At 39.5% G+C, this 19,042-nt stretch overlaps 1 protein-coding gene across 1 annotated transcript in view; it reads right to left on the bottom strand.

The window, feature by feature from the left end:
* Nucleotides 1-18,152, bottom strand: part of stat6 (signal transducer and activator of transcription 6, interleukin-4 induced) — a 44,628-nt gene extending 26,476 nt beyond the window's left edge. Inside the window, exons 1-5 of the mRNA XM_067446081.1 lie at nt 18,015-18,152; nt 2,372-2,514; nt 1,580-1,724; nt 1,096-1,179; nt 775-976 (exon numbers count right to left, since the gene is read on the bottom strand). Of these exons, the coding sequence (XP_067302182.1) occupies nt 775-976; nt 1,096-1,179; nt 1,580-1,724; nt 2,372-2,511 (571 nt within the window). The 5' untranslated portion in view covers nt 2,512-2,514; nt 18,015-18,152. The remainder of the gene's footprint in view (nt 1-774; nt 977-1,095; nt 1,180-1,579; nt 1,725-2,371; nt 2,515-18,014) is intronic.
* Nucleotides 18,153-19,042: the final 890 nt, after the last annotated feature.

The raw sequence follows: 19,042 nt of genomic DNA, 5'->3' as shown, positions 1-19,042 counted from the left end.
TCCTTATGCTTGCCCATTTTTTCCTGCTTTGAACAGCTTTGATCAACTTTGAGGACAAAACGTTCAGTTGCTGCCTAATACATCCCACCCACTAACAGGTGCCGTGATGAAGAGATAATCAGTGTTATTTAAGTCACCTGTCAGTGGTCATAATGTCATGCCTGATCAGTGTAATGTAGCTCTATGTGCAAGAGATGAATCAAAACTTCAATCAAAACAGTGCATTAACATAGAACAGTGATTCAACTGGTCTGTGCAGTAAACGGTTTTATTGCACACCTTTCAACCAATCAGAATCAAGTATTCAGAAAGACCATGGTATGTCCATATGGGAAATATGAAACACTAGTTGACTGATATGAAAAAAAAAAAATCTTCAAAAACACAGGTATCTACGGAGCCCCGCACATGAAATGCAGTAAAAAAAACTAGTAGGCAATATCGTGCGCACGATTTACCATTTCGTTCACTCGATTTATAAATCGTGTGCTCGTTTTACTATTTTGTTCCCTCGATTTATAAATAGTGCGCGAGTTTTATTAATTCGTTCCCTCGATTTTTACGATTTATAAATCGAGGGAACGAATTAGTAAAACGTGCGCACAATTTATAAACTGAGGAAACGAAATAGTAAATTGTGCGCACATTTACCTTTTTTTTCTTCCATGTCATGTGCGGGGCTCCTTAGGTATCCTAACTTTCATTATAACCTGATACTTTAAAACCTAAAGCCATCATATTAGACATTTTTTGAAACAGATTTGGATCTTCTACCTTGCATGGGCTCCGTTTCCTGTTTTTCCCAGTTTAAATCCTCTTGTAGCTGATGAAGTGTTTGGCGGCAGTTCTGAATTTCCAAAACTTTGAGCACCAGATTGTCCACATCACACTTACTATCCTCCCTTACAGGCTGCGGGGTGCCATTGGCAGCTTGCGGAGCCATAGGCATGGGCTGGAAGGGTGAGAAGCTTACACCCTATAGATAAACACACAGACACCAAGAGCAATGACATACTGGACATTTATATTATACCATGACATTTATATTTAAACATATATTCTGAAACTGCAGAAAAAAAGGGGTTTTGTGCTTACTGTCTGTGATAACAAGCGCCTTTCTTTCCTTAGAATATCTCGAACTGTCCTCACAAGTAGCATGGGTTGTGGCTGGAACACGGTCTGAAAAGAAATTCATGACGTTATTATTGCAAAGAGTCATAAATACAAGCAGTGTGTGCTCTGTCACAAGTCAAAATGACAGGCTGCCAATTATAAGTAATTTTTCTGTGTTGTTATCCATAAATGTTCACAATGTCAAATAATTAAATATACAAAATATTGACTTTGTGTGTATTGTATTTTTTCCTACTCATTATTAATGTTAGAAATGTTAAATGTAACAACCATGAAGAGAAACATTTTCAATTTAATTTAAAATGACACAAGAAATATTGTTCCAGAGCTGTTCTGTAAAATCTTTTTTTTCTCTTCCACATTCCATGGACACCAGTTTGAAAAATGACGCAGCAGCTTCAAGCAACCAAAAATTATGAGTGTTAGGAATATTTTTTGTGCGCACCAAGTTCTTGCTGATATGTTGTAGTTTGACCCTCTCCACCACATTAGGGTTTTTTTGGGCCACATCCTGCAACAAAAGAACCATCTGATCCAACAGCATTCGGGCCTGAGGCTCCTGCTCCATGTTCTCAACGTCAAAGTTCTCCCTAAATCAAACATTACACAGACAAGACATTTTTATTTCATTTTTGTTTACTGTCACCAACTGACAAGGAGTAATGCCTTTCCAGTCAAGCTTGTCCTGTGCTGTTCACCAACTGTCATTCCATTTTTGAGTCACTATGACAGAACATAATTCAGCCTTAGACCCTTTTACATGGAATTTCACATGGAAAGTTACACTACAATAAATTGTATGCATCCGTTTGTAAAAGCACTATAGTCACTCATACGGTTTCAATTTCATTTATTTGACTTAGTCACCATTACATTTGAAAGGTGCATTTGAACTTCATAAAAAAGCTTTATCCCAAAATAAATGTGTTTAAATGTACACATGTAAATATGTACACTCAGATATAACTTCAGCTTTTTATGTAACATAGAGGCTACCATGTTACATCACATGACCAGTCAAATACTACTCACTTCTCTTATTATCAAATGCTTTCTTTCTGAAATAAATGAATCATGGCTGAATCATGGAATCACGTTTTTACAGTAACAGCTTCTGTGATGTTGATTTCACGCTACTAGTGTCAGTTATACACAACATTAATGAAAAAAATACTGCGTCAAACTTAATACAACATAAAAATAAAAAGCATGCTAATTTGTGACAGTGATGTCATACCATTGCTGTTCCTCTATCCAGCTGGCCAGATAATGTCTGACATCCAGTGGGAATGTGTCTGGGTAGAGTTCAGTCAGCATCTGAGTTGGCAGGAACTGTAACTGCGGGGTCATTTGCGCCCACAGCGCCATAGTGTGCATGCACTGCAACAGTAAAAAACAAATCATCAGTACCACCACACTGGAAAAAGTACATATTTAATTCCTTGGAGAGGAAAATGAAATCCTTCACTAAAAATAAAATTGATGAAGATTACTCATTCTCATGATGTTCTTTAGCTTTTTCAATACAACAATATCAGTTCCTGTTCATGGGAACTCGAGCTGCGTCACTGCTCTGGGAACGCCTCTGCGTGATTGCGTCGTGAAGCATGTATGTAATCATTCCAATAGAGAGACGGAACGTCATAGGCGGGTGATGTCATAGACCCGGAAACTATAAAGCCTGCCAGCAAACACACACCCCCAGCTTCTGTTCGCTTCAACAAGCGCTCTATGTTTCATTGTCCAAAACTGTTTTTGTGTTGTGTCTGAGTTCAGACATTGTTATTTTCTCTGCTGACTGCATACTGACAGAGATTATCAAATTAGATAATTTGAGATAATCAAAAAGGCAACGTGGGGGAGAGGACGCTGTCGTTGTCTGTTCGCCGCTTCTCCACCTACAAATCATGTTACTGTACTATTAGATTTAGATTTTATTTTATTATGTTTGTGACTAGTCTAACAGTCAGAGCTACAATTGGGACTGTTGCTGATTGCTGGCAGCCATTGTTCGTCGTCGTTCCCTCCCGGTTCGCTGTTTTAGGGCGCTGCACTTGCGGTGCAGAATACATCAGAGGCCAGCCTCAAGAGGCTGGTACCCTTAGAAGATTTTGTGGCAGAGTGGGAGAATCTGCCAAATATTTCTCGATGGGTCCTGCATTTTATAAAAAAGAGGTATGCCATACAGTTCAGATGTCGTCTACCTCATTTCAACGGGGTTTTGCCCACGGTGGTGGGCCCCGAGGAGGCTCTGGTAATGACTCACAAAGTATAGACTCTCCTATGGAAAGAGGCTATAGAGGCTTCCTCTGCCGGACAGAGAGTCAGGGTTTTACATCCGGTACTTAATCGTGCCAAAGAAGGATGGAGGCTGCACCCTATTTTAGATATTCGCGTCCTGAACCGCTCAGTGGCAAAGCTCAAGTTCAGGATGCTCACACTCAAACAGATTGTGACGCAGATCAGGTCCGAAGACTGGTTTTTGACCATAGATCTAAAAGATGCATATTTCCATGTCTCCATCCTTCCGCAGCACAGGAAGTACCTGAGGTTCGCTTTCGGAGGAGAAGCATACCAATATCGGACACTTCCCTTCGGGTCTAGCTCTTTCACCCCATATGTTTACGAAGTGTGTGGACGCGGTTTTAGTCCCTTTGCATATGCAGGGGATTCGGATCCTCAATTACATCGACGACTGGTGGATTCTCGCTCATTCAGCTTGTGTGGCGGCTCAGCATCGAGATGATGTTTTCGCTCACATGAGGAGGTTGGGGCTGAGGCTCAACTCCAAGAAGAGCGGGCTTTCGCCAGTCCAGAGGATCACGTATTTGGGGGTGATTTGGGATTCGGTCTCTATTTGGGACCATCTATCAGAGCCTTGCATAGGGTCGATTCTCTCATCAGTCAAAGGGGTGAAGCTAGACCAGTCACTAACTGTAAAACAGTTTCAAAGACTGATCAAAGGTCTGATGGCAGCAGCAGCCAGCGTGATTCCTTGTGGCCTGTTGCACATGAGACCATTACAGTGGTGACTCAGGACCCCAGGGTAATCACGCACTGGTGTCTCCACGCCTTGGTTATGTGGAATGACCCTTGGTTTCTGGCCCAAGGTCCTTCCCTGGGGGCACCGTGTCAGCTTGCATCTCTGACCACAGATGCCTCCTTGATGGGCTGGGGGGCGACCATGAGTGGTTGCTTGGCCCAGGGCCTGTGACAGGAGGGCCAGCGTTTATGGCATATAAATTGTCTAGAAATGTTGGCTGTTTCAGGCCCTGAAACACTTCCTGCTATGTCTAGGGGCCGCCATGTGCTGGGCCGCACAGACAGCACATCGGTGGTCACCTACATCAACCATCAGGGGGGTCTGAGGTCTTGTATGTTATACAAACTGGCCCGTCAGATCCTCCTGTGGGCCCAGGGGAAACTGTGTTCATTGAGGGCAGTTTACATCCCGGGGCGCCTGAATGTGGAAGCAGCTCTGGACCCGTTTCCTTCGTGGCATGTTGAGGTTAAGACCTGCAGTATGCACCAGGGTGCTGGCCTGGGACTTGGCTGTTGTCCTGCAAGGCCTTTCGGGGGCTCCCTTTGAGCCTCTGGAGACTGTTTCTGAGAGGTTTCTTACTCTCAAAACCATTTTTCTACTGGCTATTTCCTCCTTGTAGAGAATAGGAGATCTGCAAGCCCTCTCTGTGGCACCCTTGTGCTTGGAATTTGCTCCCAATGGCTAAGGCATTCCTAAGGTTCCCTCTAACCCTATGAGACCTATTGTGCTTCAGGCCGGCTATGATGTTTCGTCTCTCTTTTGGACTGATTACATTCGTGCTTCACGACGCAATCACGCAGAGGTGTTCCCAGAGCAGTGATGCAGCGTCTCGTTCCCTATTCAAGGAACTAAGGTTACAGACGTAACCGTGATGTTCATATGACCATATATCAGTCAATATCCAAAAAGGCAAAAGGATACTAAAAAGCACCTTTATATCCCAAGTTTTCTAAAGTCATCTGATCACTGAATTGGTTCAGTTTCATTTGTGAACAAACAGTTTTACTTGTGAGGCTTCTGAATGCTTGGAATACAATTACAAATAATAAGGACAATTATAAGGTCCTCTTTAGAGAATAAGGTCCTTTTTTGATCTTGACAGATGTGGCCTCTATACAGGGAGGGCAGAATTATTAGGCAAGTTGTATTTTTGAGGATTAATTTTATTATTGAACAACAACCATGTTCTCAATGAACACAAAAAACTCATTAATATCAAAGCTGAATATTTTTGGAAGTTTTAGTTTTTATATTTAGCTATTTTAGGGGAATATCTGTGTGTGCAGGTGACTATTACTGTGCATAATTATTAGGCAACTTAACAAAAAACAAATTTATACCCATTTCAATTATTTATTTTTACCAGTGAAACCAATAGAACATCTCAACATCCACAAATATACATTTCTGACATTCAAAAACCAAACAAAAACAAATCAGTGACCAATATAGCCACCTTTCTTTGCAAGGACACTCAAAAGCCTGCCATCCATGGATTCTGTCAGTGTTTTGATCTGTTCACCATCAACATTGCGTGCAGCAGCAACCACAGCCTCCCAGACACTGTTCAGAGAGGTGTACTGTTTTCCCTCCTTGTAAATCGCACATTTGATGATGGACCACAGGTTCTCAATGGGGTTCAGATCAGGTGAACAAGGAGGCCATATCATTAGATTTTCTTCTTTTATACCCTTTCTTGCCAGCCACGCTGTGGAGTACTTGGACGCGTGTGATGGAGCATTGTCCTTCATGAAAATCATGTTTTTCTTGAAGGATGCAGACTTCTTCCTGTACCACTGCTTGAAGAAGGTGTCTTCCAGAAACTGGCAGTAGGACTGGGAGTTGAGCTTGACTCCATCCTCAACCCGAAAAGGCCCCACAAGCTCATCTTTGATGATACCAGCCCAAACCAGTACTCCACCTCCACCTTGCTGGCGTCTGAGTCGGAATGGAGCTCTCTGCCCTTTACCAATCCAGCCACGGGCCCATCCATCTGGCCCATCAAGACTCACTCTCATTTCATCAGTCCATAAAACCTTAGAAAAATCAGTCTTGAGATATTTCTTGGCCCAGTCTTGACGTTTCAGCTTGTGTGTCTTGTTCAGTGGTGGTCGACTTTCTGCCTTTCTTACCTTGGCCATGTCTCTGAGTATTGCACACCTTGTGCTTTTGGGCACTCCAGTGATGTTGCAGCTCTGAAATATGGCCAAACTGGTGGCAAGTGGCATCTTGGGAGCTGCACGCTTGACTTTTCTCAGTTCATGGGCAGTTCTTTTGCGCCTTGGTTTTTCCACACGCTTCTTGCGACCCTGTTGACTATTTTGAATGAAACGCTTGATTGTTCGATGATCACGCTTCAGAAGCTTGGCTATTTTAAGACTGCTGCATCCCTCTGCAATATATCTCACTATTTTTGACTTTTCTGAGCCTGTCAAGTCCTTCTTTTGACCCATTTTGCCAAAGGAAAGGAAGTTGCCTAATAATTATGCACACCTGATATAGGGTGTTGATGTCATTAGACCACACCCCTTCTCATTACAGAGATGCACATCACCTAATATGCTTAATTGGTAGTAGGCTTTCCAGCCTATACAGCTTGGAGTAAGACAACATGCATAACGAGGATGATGTGGTCAAAATACTCATTTGCCTAATAATTCTGCACTCCCTGTAGACTGTCAGTGCATTAAAAAAGGAAATAATTACAGAATTTGGGGTGAACTTTCCGTTTAATTCCAAAAGAAAGAGGGACAGAGTTAAAAGTAAATAATTATGTTATGACACAGAAGACTGTAATGATTCAACTGTGGTTCAGTGCTTTGAAAAAGAGATGTTGATATTTGCTAGGTTTACATATCATACAGAATGTAAAACTATCATCTTTATATTAAAGACAAATAAACATTGTGTTTATAGCAAGTTCCCTATTGGGATGGATTGAACAAAATGAATTGAAACTCTGAATTCTTCTATGCAAAGCAAATGTCATTTTTAGAATCTCATTCGTATACAGCATCTGATGGCAGGATAAAGCTCAACATTTATAGCAAGCTGTATTTCAGGCTATCCATTGGATAAAGAGTAAAGAGCAGACAGATGCGTTGGGGAAAGAGCAGAGTTTGTTACTGCGCCATTTGACTTGTTTGGGCAAAGGAGAAAAGACAGTATGTCTGCCTTATCTCTCCCCAACATAAGGGGACAGAAGACAGTGTATACCACAACACACTCGACAAAACAACAGCCGACAACGCAACCATCAATAATATAGTAAGTTTGCTTACAAAGATAGTCAGTTTAGCACATAAATTAGCTATGCTGCTTTGTAGAAAGGTAAGAACATATTTTATTGTGGAGTATGTACACACCAAATTGAATAAGATAATCCTTCTGACCTCAATCATTTTCTTTTTTTCCTCACTTTTTCTACATTACTTTGGATAGACAGTGAAAGATGAAATGCAAATGGGCAGGATCTAAAAGTGGAAACCCTTCCACTGAGAAACACAAACTCAGTTAGTTAGTTTGTTTGTATTGTCATATCAGCATTTGCGGCTATTTTCATGGCAAGATCAAAATATTAAAAATTAATATATAAACAAAATTAGCACAGTTGTAACAACAACAAACTACCCCCCTCCCCCACAAACCAGGCATGAGGTAAATTACTGTAATAAATAAATGTGAAGACATCGAACATATTTGATCTAATATATTACATATACAATAAAACAAATCATAAATTATGAATTTAATATTCTGTGGACATTAAAAAAATATATATTTTTAAATCAGTATGTTGATGCTTTATATTTCAGTGTCCGTAAAAAAATGTGTATCTTTTCCATATCAGTTCCAATGAACACATGATATCATATTGACAGGACACATTGATGGTTTCTTGCTCTATAAGCCTACAAGTACATGTGGTGTGTTAGATTCAAGCATTGAAACCAAACTAAAGGCATGTAAGCATGCTGGATCATGTCTATAAATACTGTCACTTCTCACTTGAAGTCTGCTTGAACATTTTCACACTCTCAGAATTTTTTGCACACTAAAAACTTGTCTTTCTTTTTTTACTAGGACTAGGCTTAAGCTTTGTGTATGAATGATGTAAATAGAAATGTCATAAAACTGCACGACTTAGTAGAATTTATTTTAAAATAACTGTTTGTTTTTACCTTAAAATATTTTAACTGGAAGCCCTTTAAAACTTGAAGGGTAAGTTCACACAAAACATGAAAACTAGTGTCCAAAAAACTTGGGAATTAATTGACTTTTATTGTATGTACAAAATATGTTCTTTTGTGGACTATCCCTTTAAACTATATGAGATTAGATCAGTTGTGTATCATGTGTATCAAAATATGTCTATCATTTTGTACTCTTAACCAACCAGTTTTATGACAATTATACAAAAATATAAATCAGCACGTGATTAGCCACGTTTACATGCACACTTTTTTTTCATTCCGATTAAAATCATTCGGATTGAAAGATTTAGTGGACTGTTTACATGAGACGTTATCTAAACCGATCTGGTGTTTACATGTGCTGACTTTCAATCGCAATCATTTTGTGACATGCAGTTTGTCTGCCGCATCAAGGGGGTCGCACACCGGATGCGAAGCGAAGCGCAGCGCGCGCCACGTCTCTAAAATTCAAACATATTGTTTTCAAGGAGTGTAAGCACACCAGCGGCGGCATTCAGTGCCTGTTCGCGGCGACTCAGGAAGTTGTTCAAAATCCTGCCGCACCACAAGCACCATTTCAAGATTTTATATTAAATTTCTATTCTATTTCCCTCAAATCTGATCAATATACTGATTTGACCCTGTGCTACAAGATACACCCACTGTGCAGGCAGCTCTTCTGTCAGAAGTCATTCAGAATTGAGCTTGCGTGTATATAAATGTGCGCGTCCGGCATGAGATCCTGAGACGCGACGCTGAGCTTCAGTCCAGTGTGCGACCTGCTTCCATCAGAAATGTCGACGCTTTCCTCTCCTGCAGCTGGAATGCGTTTACGGATGCAATAGCAACTCTCAACGACCACCAGGACTTATGCGGTTTTATAAAAGCATTTGTTGTAAAGTGTAATAATCATCTCAGAAAAATAAATTATTCTGTCAGGCGCAGTTAAAGTAAAAAGTGCCTGGGACAAATGCTGTCAATATGAGGGTGTAGCCAAGCTGTCTGTGTCATTATGCCAACATTATCTTCATAACTTATATATAACATAATAAAAAGTTTAACGTTACCCCTCAGAAAAATTATCTTTCCTCTCTTGTCAGCATTATAGTCTGTGTGTATGAGCTCTTCAGTGGTGGAGGCGCGTGCTTTGTATCACGTCATATAAGGACGCACACTCAAAAGTAATCGGGTCAGGTTGTTTACATGGTGAATTTTTTCAATTGATCGGTTCATGAAAAGGTTTATCCCACCTCTCTCAAACCGATTACAATTTCATTTGGTTTGAGCATTTTTATTCTGATTGAGGTGTTTATATGGAGCATTTTCATTCGGATTTGACGTTTAAGCCGATTACAGTGCTCCATGTAAACGCACCTATTGTCTATATGCACTCACCTAAAGGATTATTAGGAACACCTGTTCAATTTCTCAATATTGCAATTATCTAAAATCACCCATTCACATGGGTGAAAATGCCTTGTTGATGCTAGAGGTCAGAGGAGAATGGGCCGACTGATCCAAGCTGATAGAAGAGCAACTTTGACTGAAATAACCACTCAGCAAAGCAGCAAAGCATTTGTGAAGTCATAACACACACAACCTTGAGGCGGATGGGCTACAACAGCAGAAGACCCCACCAGGTACCACTCATCTCCACTACAAATAGGAAAAAGAGGCTACAATTTGCACAAGCTCACCAAAATTGGACAGTTGAAGACTGGAAAAATGTTGCCTGGTCTGATGAGTCTCGATATCTGTCGAGACATTCAGATAATAGAGTCAGAATTTGCCATAAACCGAATGAGAACATGGATCCATCATGCCTTGTTACCACTGTGTAGGCTGGTGGTGGTCTATTGCAACTCTTTTGTGTAATGGTGTGGGGGATGTTTTCTTGGCACACTTTAGGCCCCTTAGTGCCAATTGGGCATTATTTAACTGCCACAGCCTACTTTAGGCCCCTTAGTGCCAATTGGGCATCATTTAACTGCCACAGCCTACCTGAGCATTGTTTTTGACCATGTCCATCCCTTTATGACCACCATGTACCCATCCTCTGATGGCTACTTCCAGCAGGATAATGCACCATGTCACAAAGATCGAATAATGTTAAATTGGTTTCTTGAACATGACAATGAGTTTGCTGTGCTAAATTGGCCCCCACAGTCACCAGATCTCAACCCAATAGAGCATCTTTGAGATGCGGTGGAACGGGAGCTTCGTGCCCTGGATGTGCATCCCACAAATCTCCGTCAACTGCAAGATGCTATCCTATCAATATGGGCCAACATTTCTAAAAAATGCTTTCAGCACCTTGTTGAATCAATGCCACATAGAATTAAGGCAGTTCTGAAGGCGAAAGGGGGTCAAACACAGTTAGTATGGTGTTCCTAATAATGGACTGCATGGACTGGACTGCATTTATATAGCGCTTTTATCCAAAGCGCTTTACATTTTTGCCTCACATTCACCCATTCATACACCGACGGCGATGTCAGCCATGTAAGGCGCCATCTAGCTCGTCGGGAGCAGCTGGGGTTAGGTGTCTTGCTCATGGACACTTCGACACTTGGTCAGGTGGAACCTGCTGGATTGAACCACCAACCTTCTGGTTTGTAGACAACCTACATGAACCACTGAGCCACTGCCGCCCATATAATCTATATAATAGATTAGATATAATAATCTTTTAGGTGAGTGTAAAAAGCTATTTTTTTACTTTGTTAAAGTTTTTTTTCTATTTAAATATCGATTTCATTGACTATTCGATTTAACCAACCAATCAATTTTATGATATTTTACGATTTTTTACTTTGTTAAAGTTTTTCTAATCAAATATTGATACAACAAACCAGTTTTATGTTAATTGCATTAAAGGGTTAGTTCACCCAAAAATTAAAATTATTTCATTAATTACCCACCCTCATGTCGTTGAACACCTGTTTGTTCATCTTCGGAACACAAATGAAGATATTTTTGTTGAAAGCTGATGGCTGAGAAAGGCTTCAGAGAGGCCTCCATTGGCATTTAGTACATTTCCACTGACCCACTCACAAGGCCCATAAAGGGCACTAAAGACGTCATTACAAAGTCCATCTCACTACAGTGGCTGTACAATAATTTTACAATGCGACGAAAATAGTTATTGAGCGTACAAAAATCTAAATAACGACTTAATCCACCAAATTATTGACGTGAACTCGTCGCATGCGCGAGAATATGACGCAGCTCTGCCATTTGAATCATAGCGAATACATGACCCAGAAGAGGAGGGGTGTCGCTATGGCGTGAGTTCCAGGTGAGTTCACGTAAGAGATCTACACGGAAGACAATAACTTGGCGGATAAAGTCATTACTTTGATTTTACTATTTCAATTTAATTATCTGTACAGCGCTGTTTCTTCTGTCCTAAAAACCGCCTGATGATTTTCTTGTTCTAGGAAGTCCCTCCTTCAGAAACACGTAACGAGTTCTGATTGGGCCAGCGCTTCCCGTGTTGTGATTGGACAGCAGCTTAGCGCACTTTGCCCGGAAAGGTCCCGCCTCTTACCATAACGGGGAGATGCAAGCGCTGAATGCACGCTCTTCTCCACGTGGGAGAGCAACAAGACCACGACCCCTTTTTTGCGTGTTCTTGTGGGCGGAGGGTTAGTCAACAAACGGTTCTAGTGACGTCATTACATCCCTGCACTTCCTGCTGTAGTCCAAACCGGCCGTTCGCTGTAGGCTTTGAAAGGGAACTTCTGTTAATAATAAAATATCTCGCTTGGCATTGAACTTTGAGCTTTATAATTTTACAGGTATTATTTATGCTCTAACAGCAACATTACACACTAACTAAAGTTTGAAAGATGGAATCGCGAAGAGTGGGACCTTTAATACCAGGTTAAAGACTTGATCTTTTGAGAGTTGTGGATGAATCACAAGCTGCACATTTAAAGTCATTAAGACATTAAAGTTTATGACTCATACTTTATTAGGAAATCCCTCTTTCAATTAAAATCTCTTTTGCAGCTAAATTGCTCCATGCTTCCAGATAAAGGTAGGCTTCTTGGACTAATGTTTGACAAAGGGATTGGTACAGCGTAGGAGTAGGTGAAAAAAGACCACACCTATGTGCAGACATAACATCTGAAGATAAACCATTCAAGGGAATTATGTCATGATATGATGGGATATAGAGCAAACAGGTGTATACATTCTGTATAAATCCTTTAATGTATACATGCATGACATGTATCAGATACGTGACAACCGATCATGACCACTGTGTTGATGAGGTGTTAGATTTGAATACAGAACACAGCCCCGCCCACAATTTTTTTAGGTCGGACAGTCCGGGCTGGCCTCGCTCCATAGAGGAGTAATTATCCCGGAACAGAAACTGTTCGGACCAATGAAATCATCAGGGCGGGCTTTAGACGATGACGGACAGATGATCAACAGTAACGTAATCATGCAGGTCATCAAAGGAGCTTGAATTATATTTGATCGAATCCTAAACGGAGAGCTTGTTTGTATATCCATTCACCTTCACAATTTCTCTCAGAAATGATGATCATGTTGGGTAAGTACTCTGTGTATCATTAAATAATTTAATATTTTTACAACACTGTCAAAGATTGTGTATTCCAGCCTGATTCCAGTGCACGTGCAGACAGGGTTGCCAAGTTTTTACAACAAAACCCGCCTACTAGCCCTAAACAATAGCTTCTCGGCGGGTTCTCCGGGGAAAAAATGGCGTTTGGGGGGTAAAATATGTTTTATTTTGGCAAGGTTGCCTGATAAAATTCGCACTCATGGGTCTCACATAATAGTCGCTTCAACCCGTGGACATAGAAAACAACCCGCGGAGAAGGACTTTGCAACACAGTGCAGTTGAACTCTGTTGACATTTGACAATGCGTCGCTTCGTTGCACTGATTGGTTGTAGGTCTGTCCAATTGATGTCTTTCCTGGTTCGGTTGAAACACGCCTCATAATCACATCCAAATGGAGCAGTTTCAGACTCATATTCTGACTAGAATTGAGTATGACCACGTCAGGCTAGTGCAGGATAAATTATTCTGGTAAAAAACATAGTGCCTATTGATGCAGCGTTGAGCAAGTAGTGTGACTTGAATAAATTAATATAAGAAGATCTTGAGGAAATAATCTTATTAATCTTATTAGACTAAAATAAACACATTTAATATTGAAAAGATATAAAAAGTTAATTTACTCTTATGGAAAATAGAAAGCAATCTCTCAACCTCAAATTCTCACAGCAAACGAGCCTCACAATGAATCTTAAACAGCAGTTGGCATCTGACACATTGAGCACTCATCCACTTTACCCATTATTATCTCTTTTCATTGAATGATGACAAATAACAGAAACAAACAGACTCATAGTAGTTTTCTTTCTGTAATCCCTATCACATTATCTCTTACACTTCAGATCTTAACCCTGTATTTGATGAGTAATCGCAATGGATTGGTTTACAAATTAACCCATGATTTACTCACCCTCAAGCCGTGTATACGATTTTCTAATTTCTGATAAACACAATCAGAGTTATATTAACTCTCAGTAATCCTGAAGTTGCAACTGATTTTATTTCAGTGCTGTGTGTAATGCATTTTCAAGTGAAAAGGAATAAGAGGGGTTTTACTTCAGCACTCCTCCTGTCCGTCTTGCGCTCAGCGCTCATTGCAGACTAACGTTTGGAGGGGAGTGATTAAGATATTCAAACCCAAGCCGTCAAAATGATGTCATATACTCCCTAAATACATATTCTATTTACAAGATGTTTCTTTTCACTACCTTTTTGTTTGTTTGTTTGTTTGTTTTTCACCTTCCCCTCTTTCCTTTTTTTAATTTATTTCCCATTATTCAGCAGTTGTCTATTTGTTTTTGTTTTTTTGTTCCTGTCTGTTTTGTTTTCCCCCCACTATATGTATTATGTACAATTACTGTATGTATTTCATGAATAAAAAATAAAAATAAAAAAAATATTTTAATGGGGTAATGTATTTTGGTCATTTTTGAGAGAGATGCTAACAGTCTAATCAGATTGAATAATCTATTCTAAACTATGGTAAAAGTTTTACTGCCAGATCCGGAGATCGGCTGAATGGTTTTGAAAATGGTAAAACTTAACTGTTTAACTAGGGGCCTATGAACCTATTTACAAAGAAAAGTGGAGTGTTCCTTTAAAGGTGCACTATGCAACTTTTCCGTCCGCTAGAGGGCGCCTAATGTGCTAATGTGCTGCGTCCCAATTTGCCTATACTACGTTCTGAAAGTATGTACTCTTTTTGTGAAGAAAAAGTACATACTTTTGAGCTTCGGGACATAATACTTTGTCATCTTTAATGGACTCTGTCGCTTAGTTACGTGTATCCCATAACTGTTTAAACTGCTCTGTCAATCATCACACAGTTCAAATCTTCCACATTCAGTTTCATTACCATATCGGAGAGAAATGTAGGCACGTTGATCTGTCGTTGTGGGTCTTTAATGCAGAGACTCTCCTCGTGTTTGCAGTTTAAATATAATGATGCATTTAAAAGTTAATGGCCAAACGTGTCATTACAAAAGTTCACAATGCTACTGCAGGTGAAATATAATGTGGACAACACTGAATAAATATATTTTTGTCAGGTTAAATACTGATAGTTGGTCACTCAAACCCCTTTATCTAAACCTCTCTACTTAACAGGCGGACTCGCATATTTGTCATGTTTGTAGATTTTATAACGCTTTTTATCCACGTTTGTATTTCTAATTGAATCCTTGTCCAACTCGCAATGGGTTGTGGGCAATATCAGCAGTTAAAGTGCGCATCGATCCCCACTTCGAATTCGGGCTGGAAATAGTAAACCATCCGGGTATCTTTGGAATACTCTTTTCAGCATACTACGATTTGGGTCATACTAACTATATTTTCGAGTACTATTTAGTATGGGACACAGGGATGGTTTGATGACGCCAAGTTTGAGTGCAGCATCTTGGGACATGTGGTCTTCACCTCACAGCCAGTGGAAAATAGGACTCGAGCAGAAATCATGTTCATGAATGCTGTTATTAACGTTACTGTAGTATGAAGCAGAGCAGGACCGAAAGTTGTGGAGCTGAGCAAGGCCGCTTGGGCGATTGTTAATGAGATGAACAACACACGCCTCGCGAGCGACGGAACTTTTATTATGACGGGACAGGACAGGACACAGTCGCTAAGCGCCGGCACTATTTCTGCTTTTCCGGTAGGAAGTAACGCATGAGTAGGAAGTAACGCAGCTCTGTTTATCATTTAGATACATTTAAGTGTGTTTAAAATTATGTTATGACATTACTCTGTGCGTTCGCTAGGCGGCTGTTGTGACACTTGTTCACACTGCTAAGAATAAACCGAAAACGGAGGATAACACAGATATGACGCAATTGACAGGCGACTTCCTCAGACGCTATGCTCAGACATCCTGGGTCTTTGGTTAAAATAGCAATTTTCTCACAATTTACAAATATTTGGAAACATTTGGGATATTGTAAGTACTCAACTGAACAAAATATATAACACCGGCCTAGCGTTTTTTGGATATTTTACTGCAAAAATACTACATTGTGCAGGGGTTTTCAAACTGGTTTCAAACCCCAGGGGTTCTCCAGAAGGTTCTAAGGGGTCCCCAGAAAATTTCAGAGAATAAAAAGACAAGAATGGATAGAGTCTACCGAATATTCTAATTGTTTCATTTCTAAATGTGTCTCTCCTTTCTTGCCATATAAATTCTAGAATGTTTGCTTTGTGTCTTTAGTGAGTTTTTCTCACTATAGTCCCCTTTATCTTTCTCACTGGGGTTCTAAGGCAGTTTTCTTAACACAGTATGTACATTGTTTGCATACATTTATAGTGAACGCTGTATACAAATAATTTTAATTAAAAATGTTCTTCTTCAGGTTTATACATCCAACATTAATAGCCAATTTAAGATAGGAAACAATATATTATATTTATAATGTCACACTTACTATTTATCTAACCGTTTAAATGTTTTTTCATACATAAAAATAAATGGATTTTAAGAAGGGGGTCCCCTCATTAAGGTTCATCATATTTGGGGGTCCTTGGCATCATAACGTTTGAAAACCCCTGACATAGTGCACTTTTAAAGATTAACAATAAAAACTTTTTTCCTCCCTTTTTTTCTGGTTCTGTGAACCAGGCTCATGAGTTTGATGCTCAAAAATATGCATCCATCCATCATAAACATAACCCAAACAGCTCTGGGGGTTAATAAAAACCTTCTGAAGCAAATTGATACATGCGTGTAAAAAAAAAAAAAAAACTACATTCAACATGTTATAAAGTAACTTCCACCTGACTGCCTTCCTTATTCAACTTACGAAAAAAAGCATAACTGACGTGACGCATGACGTTGAACATAAGCATTTTGAACTGTGAGAGGCGTTACACTTTCTTCGTAAATTGAATACGGAAGGCGGTCTGTTGGAAGCTAGATATTTTACTTTAGAAAGTTTTAAATATGAATATTTTTCTTACACAAACACCTTGATCTGCTTCAGGAAGCCTTTATAAGGATGTCTTGGGGGTGAGTAAATCATGGAGTCATTTTAATTTTAAAGTGGACTAATTCTTTAACGCTTTGTACACTGATCCAAACACTTATACTGTGATTTTTTTGCAAACTATTGGCTACAGACAGACAGACAGACAGACAGACAGACAGACAGACAGATAGATAGATAGATAGATAGATAGATAGATAGATAGATAGATAGATAGATAGATAGATAGATAGATAGATAGATAGATAGATAGATAGATAGATATCTACTTTTCACAGAAGCAAGCACATCACAACCTTTTTAATGCATGTAAAAAAGGCCACAGCAAGCCAGTCATTAGTATTCATATAATATTTATGAAAAATAACAACACGGGGGTGATACATCCCTAAGCCTGAAACTGGCACATGCAATGTTACAACAATACTGAACTGAACAAGGTTTGTAAAGAACAGACCAATCTCTAGACCCACAAAAGAACATAACACACCAATGCCATACATATGGGGAACAGAAAGTAGGGCGTGAATTTATGTAGGCGCTCGTGCTACACTAAATGTTTTCCACAAACTACACCGCCATATGACTTTCAGCACAGTCTACTACGTTTTAGCCATTTAAGTAGGCCTTCCTCCCTTGCTATTTCCAGTTGCTCCTGTCTAATACAGAAAACGTGTTAAATATGTGAATTCTCTTTAAGTCCCTCGCGTGTTTTGTTATGAAGTATCCAGGCAAAATCGTGAACATGTAGCCTAATTTCTGGCCTCGTTTGTGTTGGCTATAATGACATAGCTAAACCAACTTTCACAACCGTGCTGATATTATATTATTATTAAAAAGTGGGATTTTTAACCATAATACAAGTCTTTGATGGGTTTTTTGTGTGTTATTGTTTGTTCTAGTCGCTCGCTTCGCTCGAATTTTCGTGTAACTTACAGTTACAGTAAGGAAAGTGGGCTATTACAAAAGTCATGTTTCCTCCTTTCAACAACATGAAGCGATAAACAAATTCAAGTCGCGATACAATTACTGCGTCGTTTATATAGCTAAAATATACAATTGTAAGAACATAACTTACCTGATTTCAACGCCAGCTCTTTAACACACTTTGAGATAAGTCTACGCCTTCCGTGTGCGTTTGTTGTTTTTTCCCCCTTTTCTATCCACCTACTTTCACTTTACACGACACTGAAGTTGCTGCCTATTGGCCATCCTGATGCAGCGCAGCGCTCTTCTAACGTTACCTGGTGAATGAGAATCTTTATCCTTCTGGATATTGCCTAAAATGTTAAATAATTATCTATTCTGATATATATAAGCTATTGTTTTTATGTCTGTGACAGAAAGTTCCTATCTTGTTCACATTTATCTTCATTCTTCAAGGGAGTATTTTAATGTCTTTCATTCGTTTGTCAGTATCTTCATATTTTATTTTTATTTAGATTATCGTTATTTTATTTTTATTACTGCGATTATTGTATTAACATTAATGGCACCTTATTTTATCTTTATTAGTCTATAATATTGTATTTTGCAGTTAACAAAAATAAATGTTCTTTTCTTTCCAAAGAAATATTCTATTCACATAAGAAGCCCTATAACCGAGGAAGCACTGAGGAAACAATTAACACTATACAAATTCTAACTAACCTACAAATGCAATAAAAAATAATAAAAAAAACAATTTTTTAGTATCAAGTAATTCAATCCAGAAATTAAATCAAGTTATTATATTTAATGAATACGGCAACGTAAATTATAGTGTCCTGAAAACCACTGTTAAACCAAAGTAGGACACTGACAAGCGCAGACATTCAGCTTCTTATTGGTTGTGCCTTCAAATCTATGCTGAATCCGAGACGCCCCACTATAACATAGCTGGCACTATTTGAGCGGACAGCCATTTGTAGTGGTGTCCGAAACCAAGTGCACTAGTTTAATCACACATTGCAATAACGTGTACAGCCAATATACACTCAACGCCTGTCTGACTTCACTCACTCGTTTTCATTCACTCCTTTAAGTAGCCTATGGACTAACACAAGGGAGTGATTGAGGGTTTATGGGGTGATTTCGGGTCCAGCCGTAAAGTGCTAAGACAACATG

This window comes from Pseudorasbora parva, chromosome 6, assembly GCF_024679245.1.
Source record: "Pseudorasbora parva isolate DD20220531a chromosome 6, ASM2467924v1, whole genome shotgun sequence".
Taxonomy (NCBI): Eukaryota; Metazoa; Chordata; class Actinopteri; order Cypriniformes; family Gobionidae; genus Pseudorasbora; species Pseudorasbora parva.
Note: the sequence above shows the minus strand (reverse complement) of the source record. Positions and strands in the feature narration are given on the sequence as shown.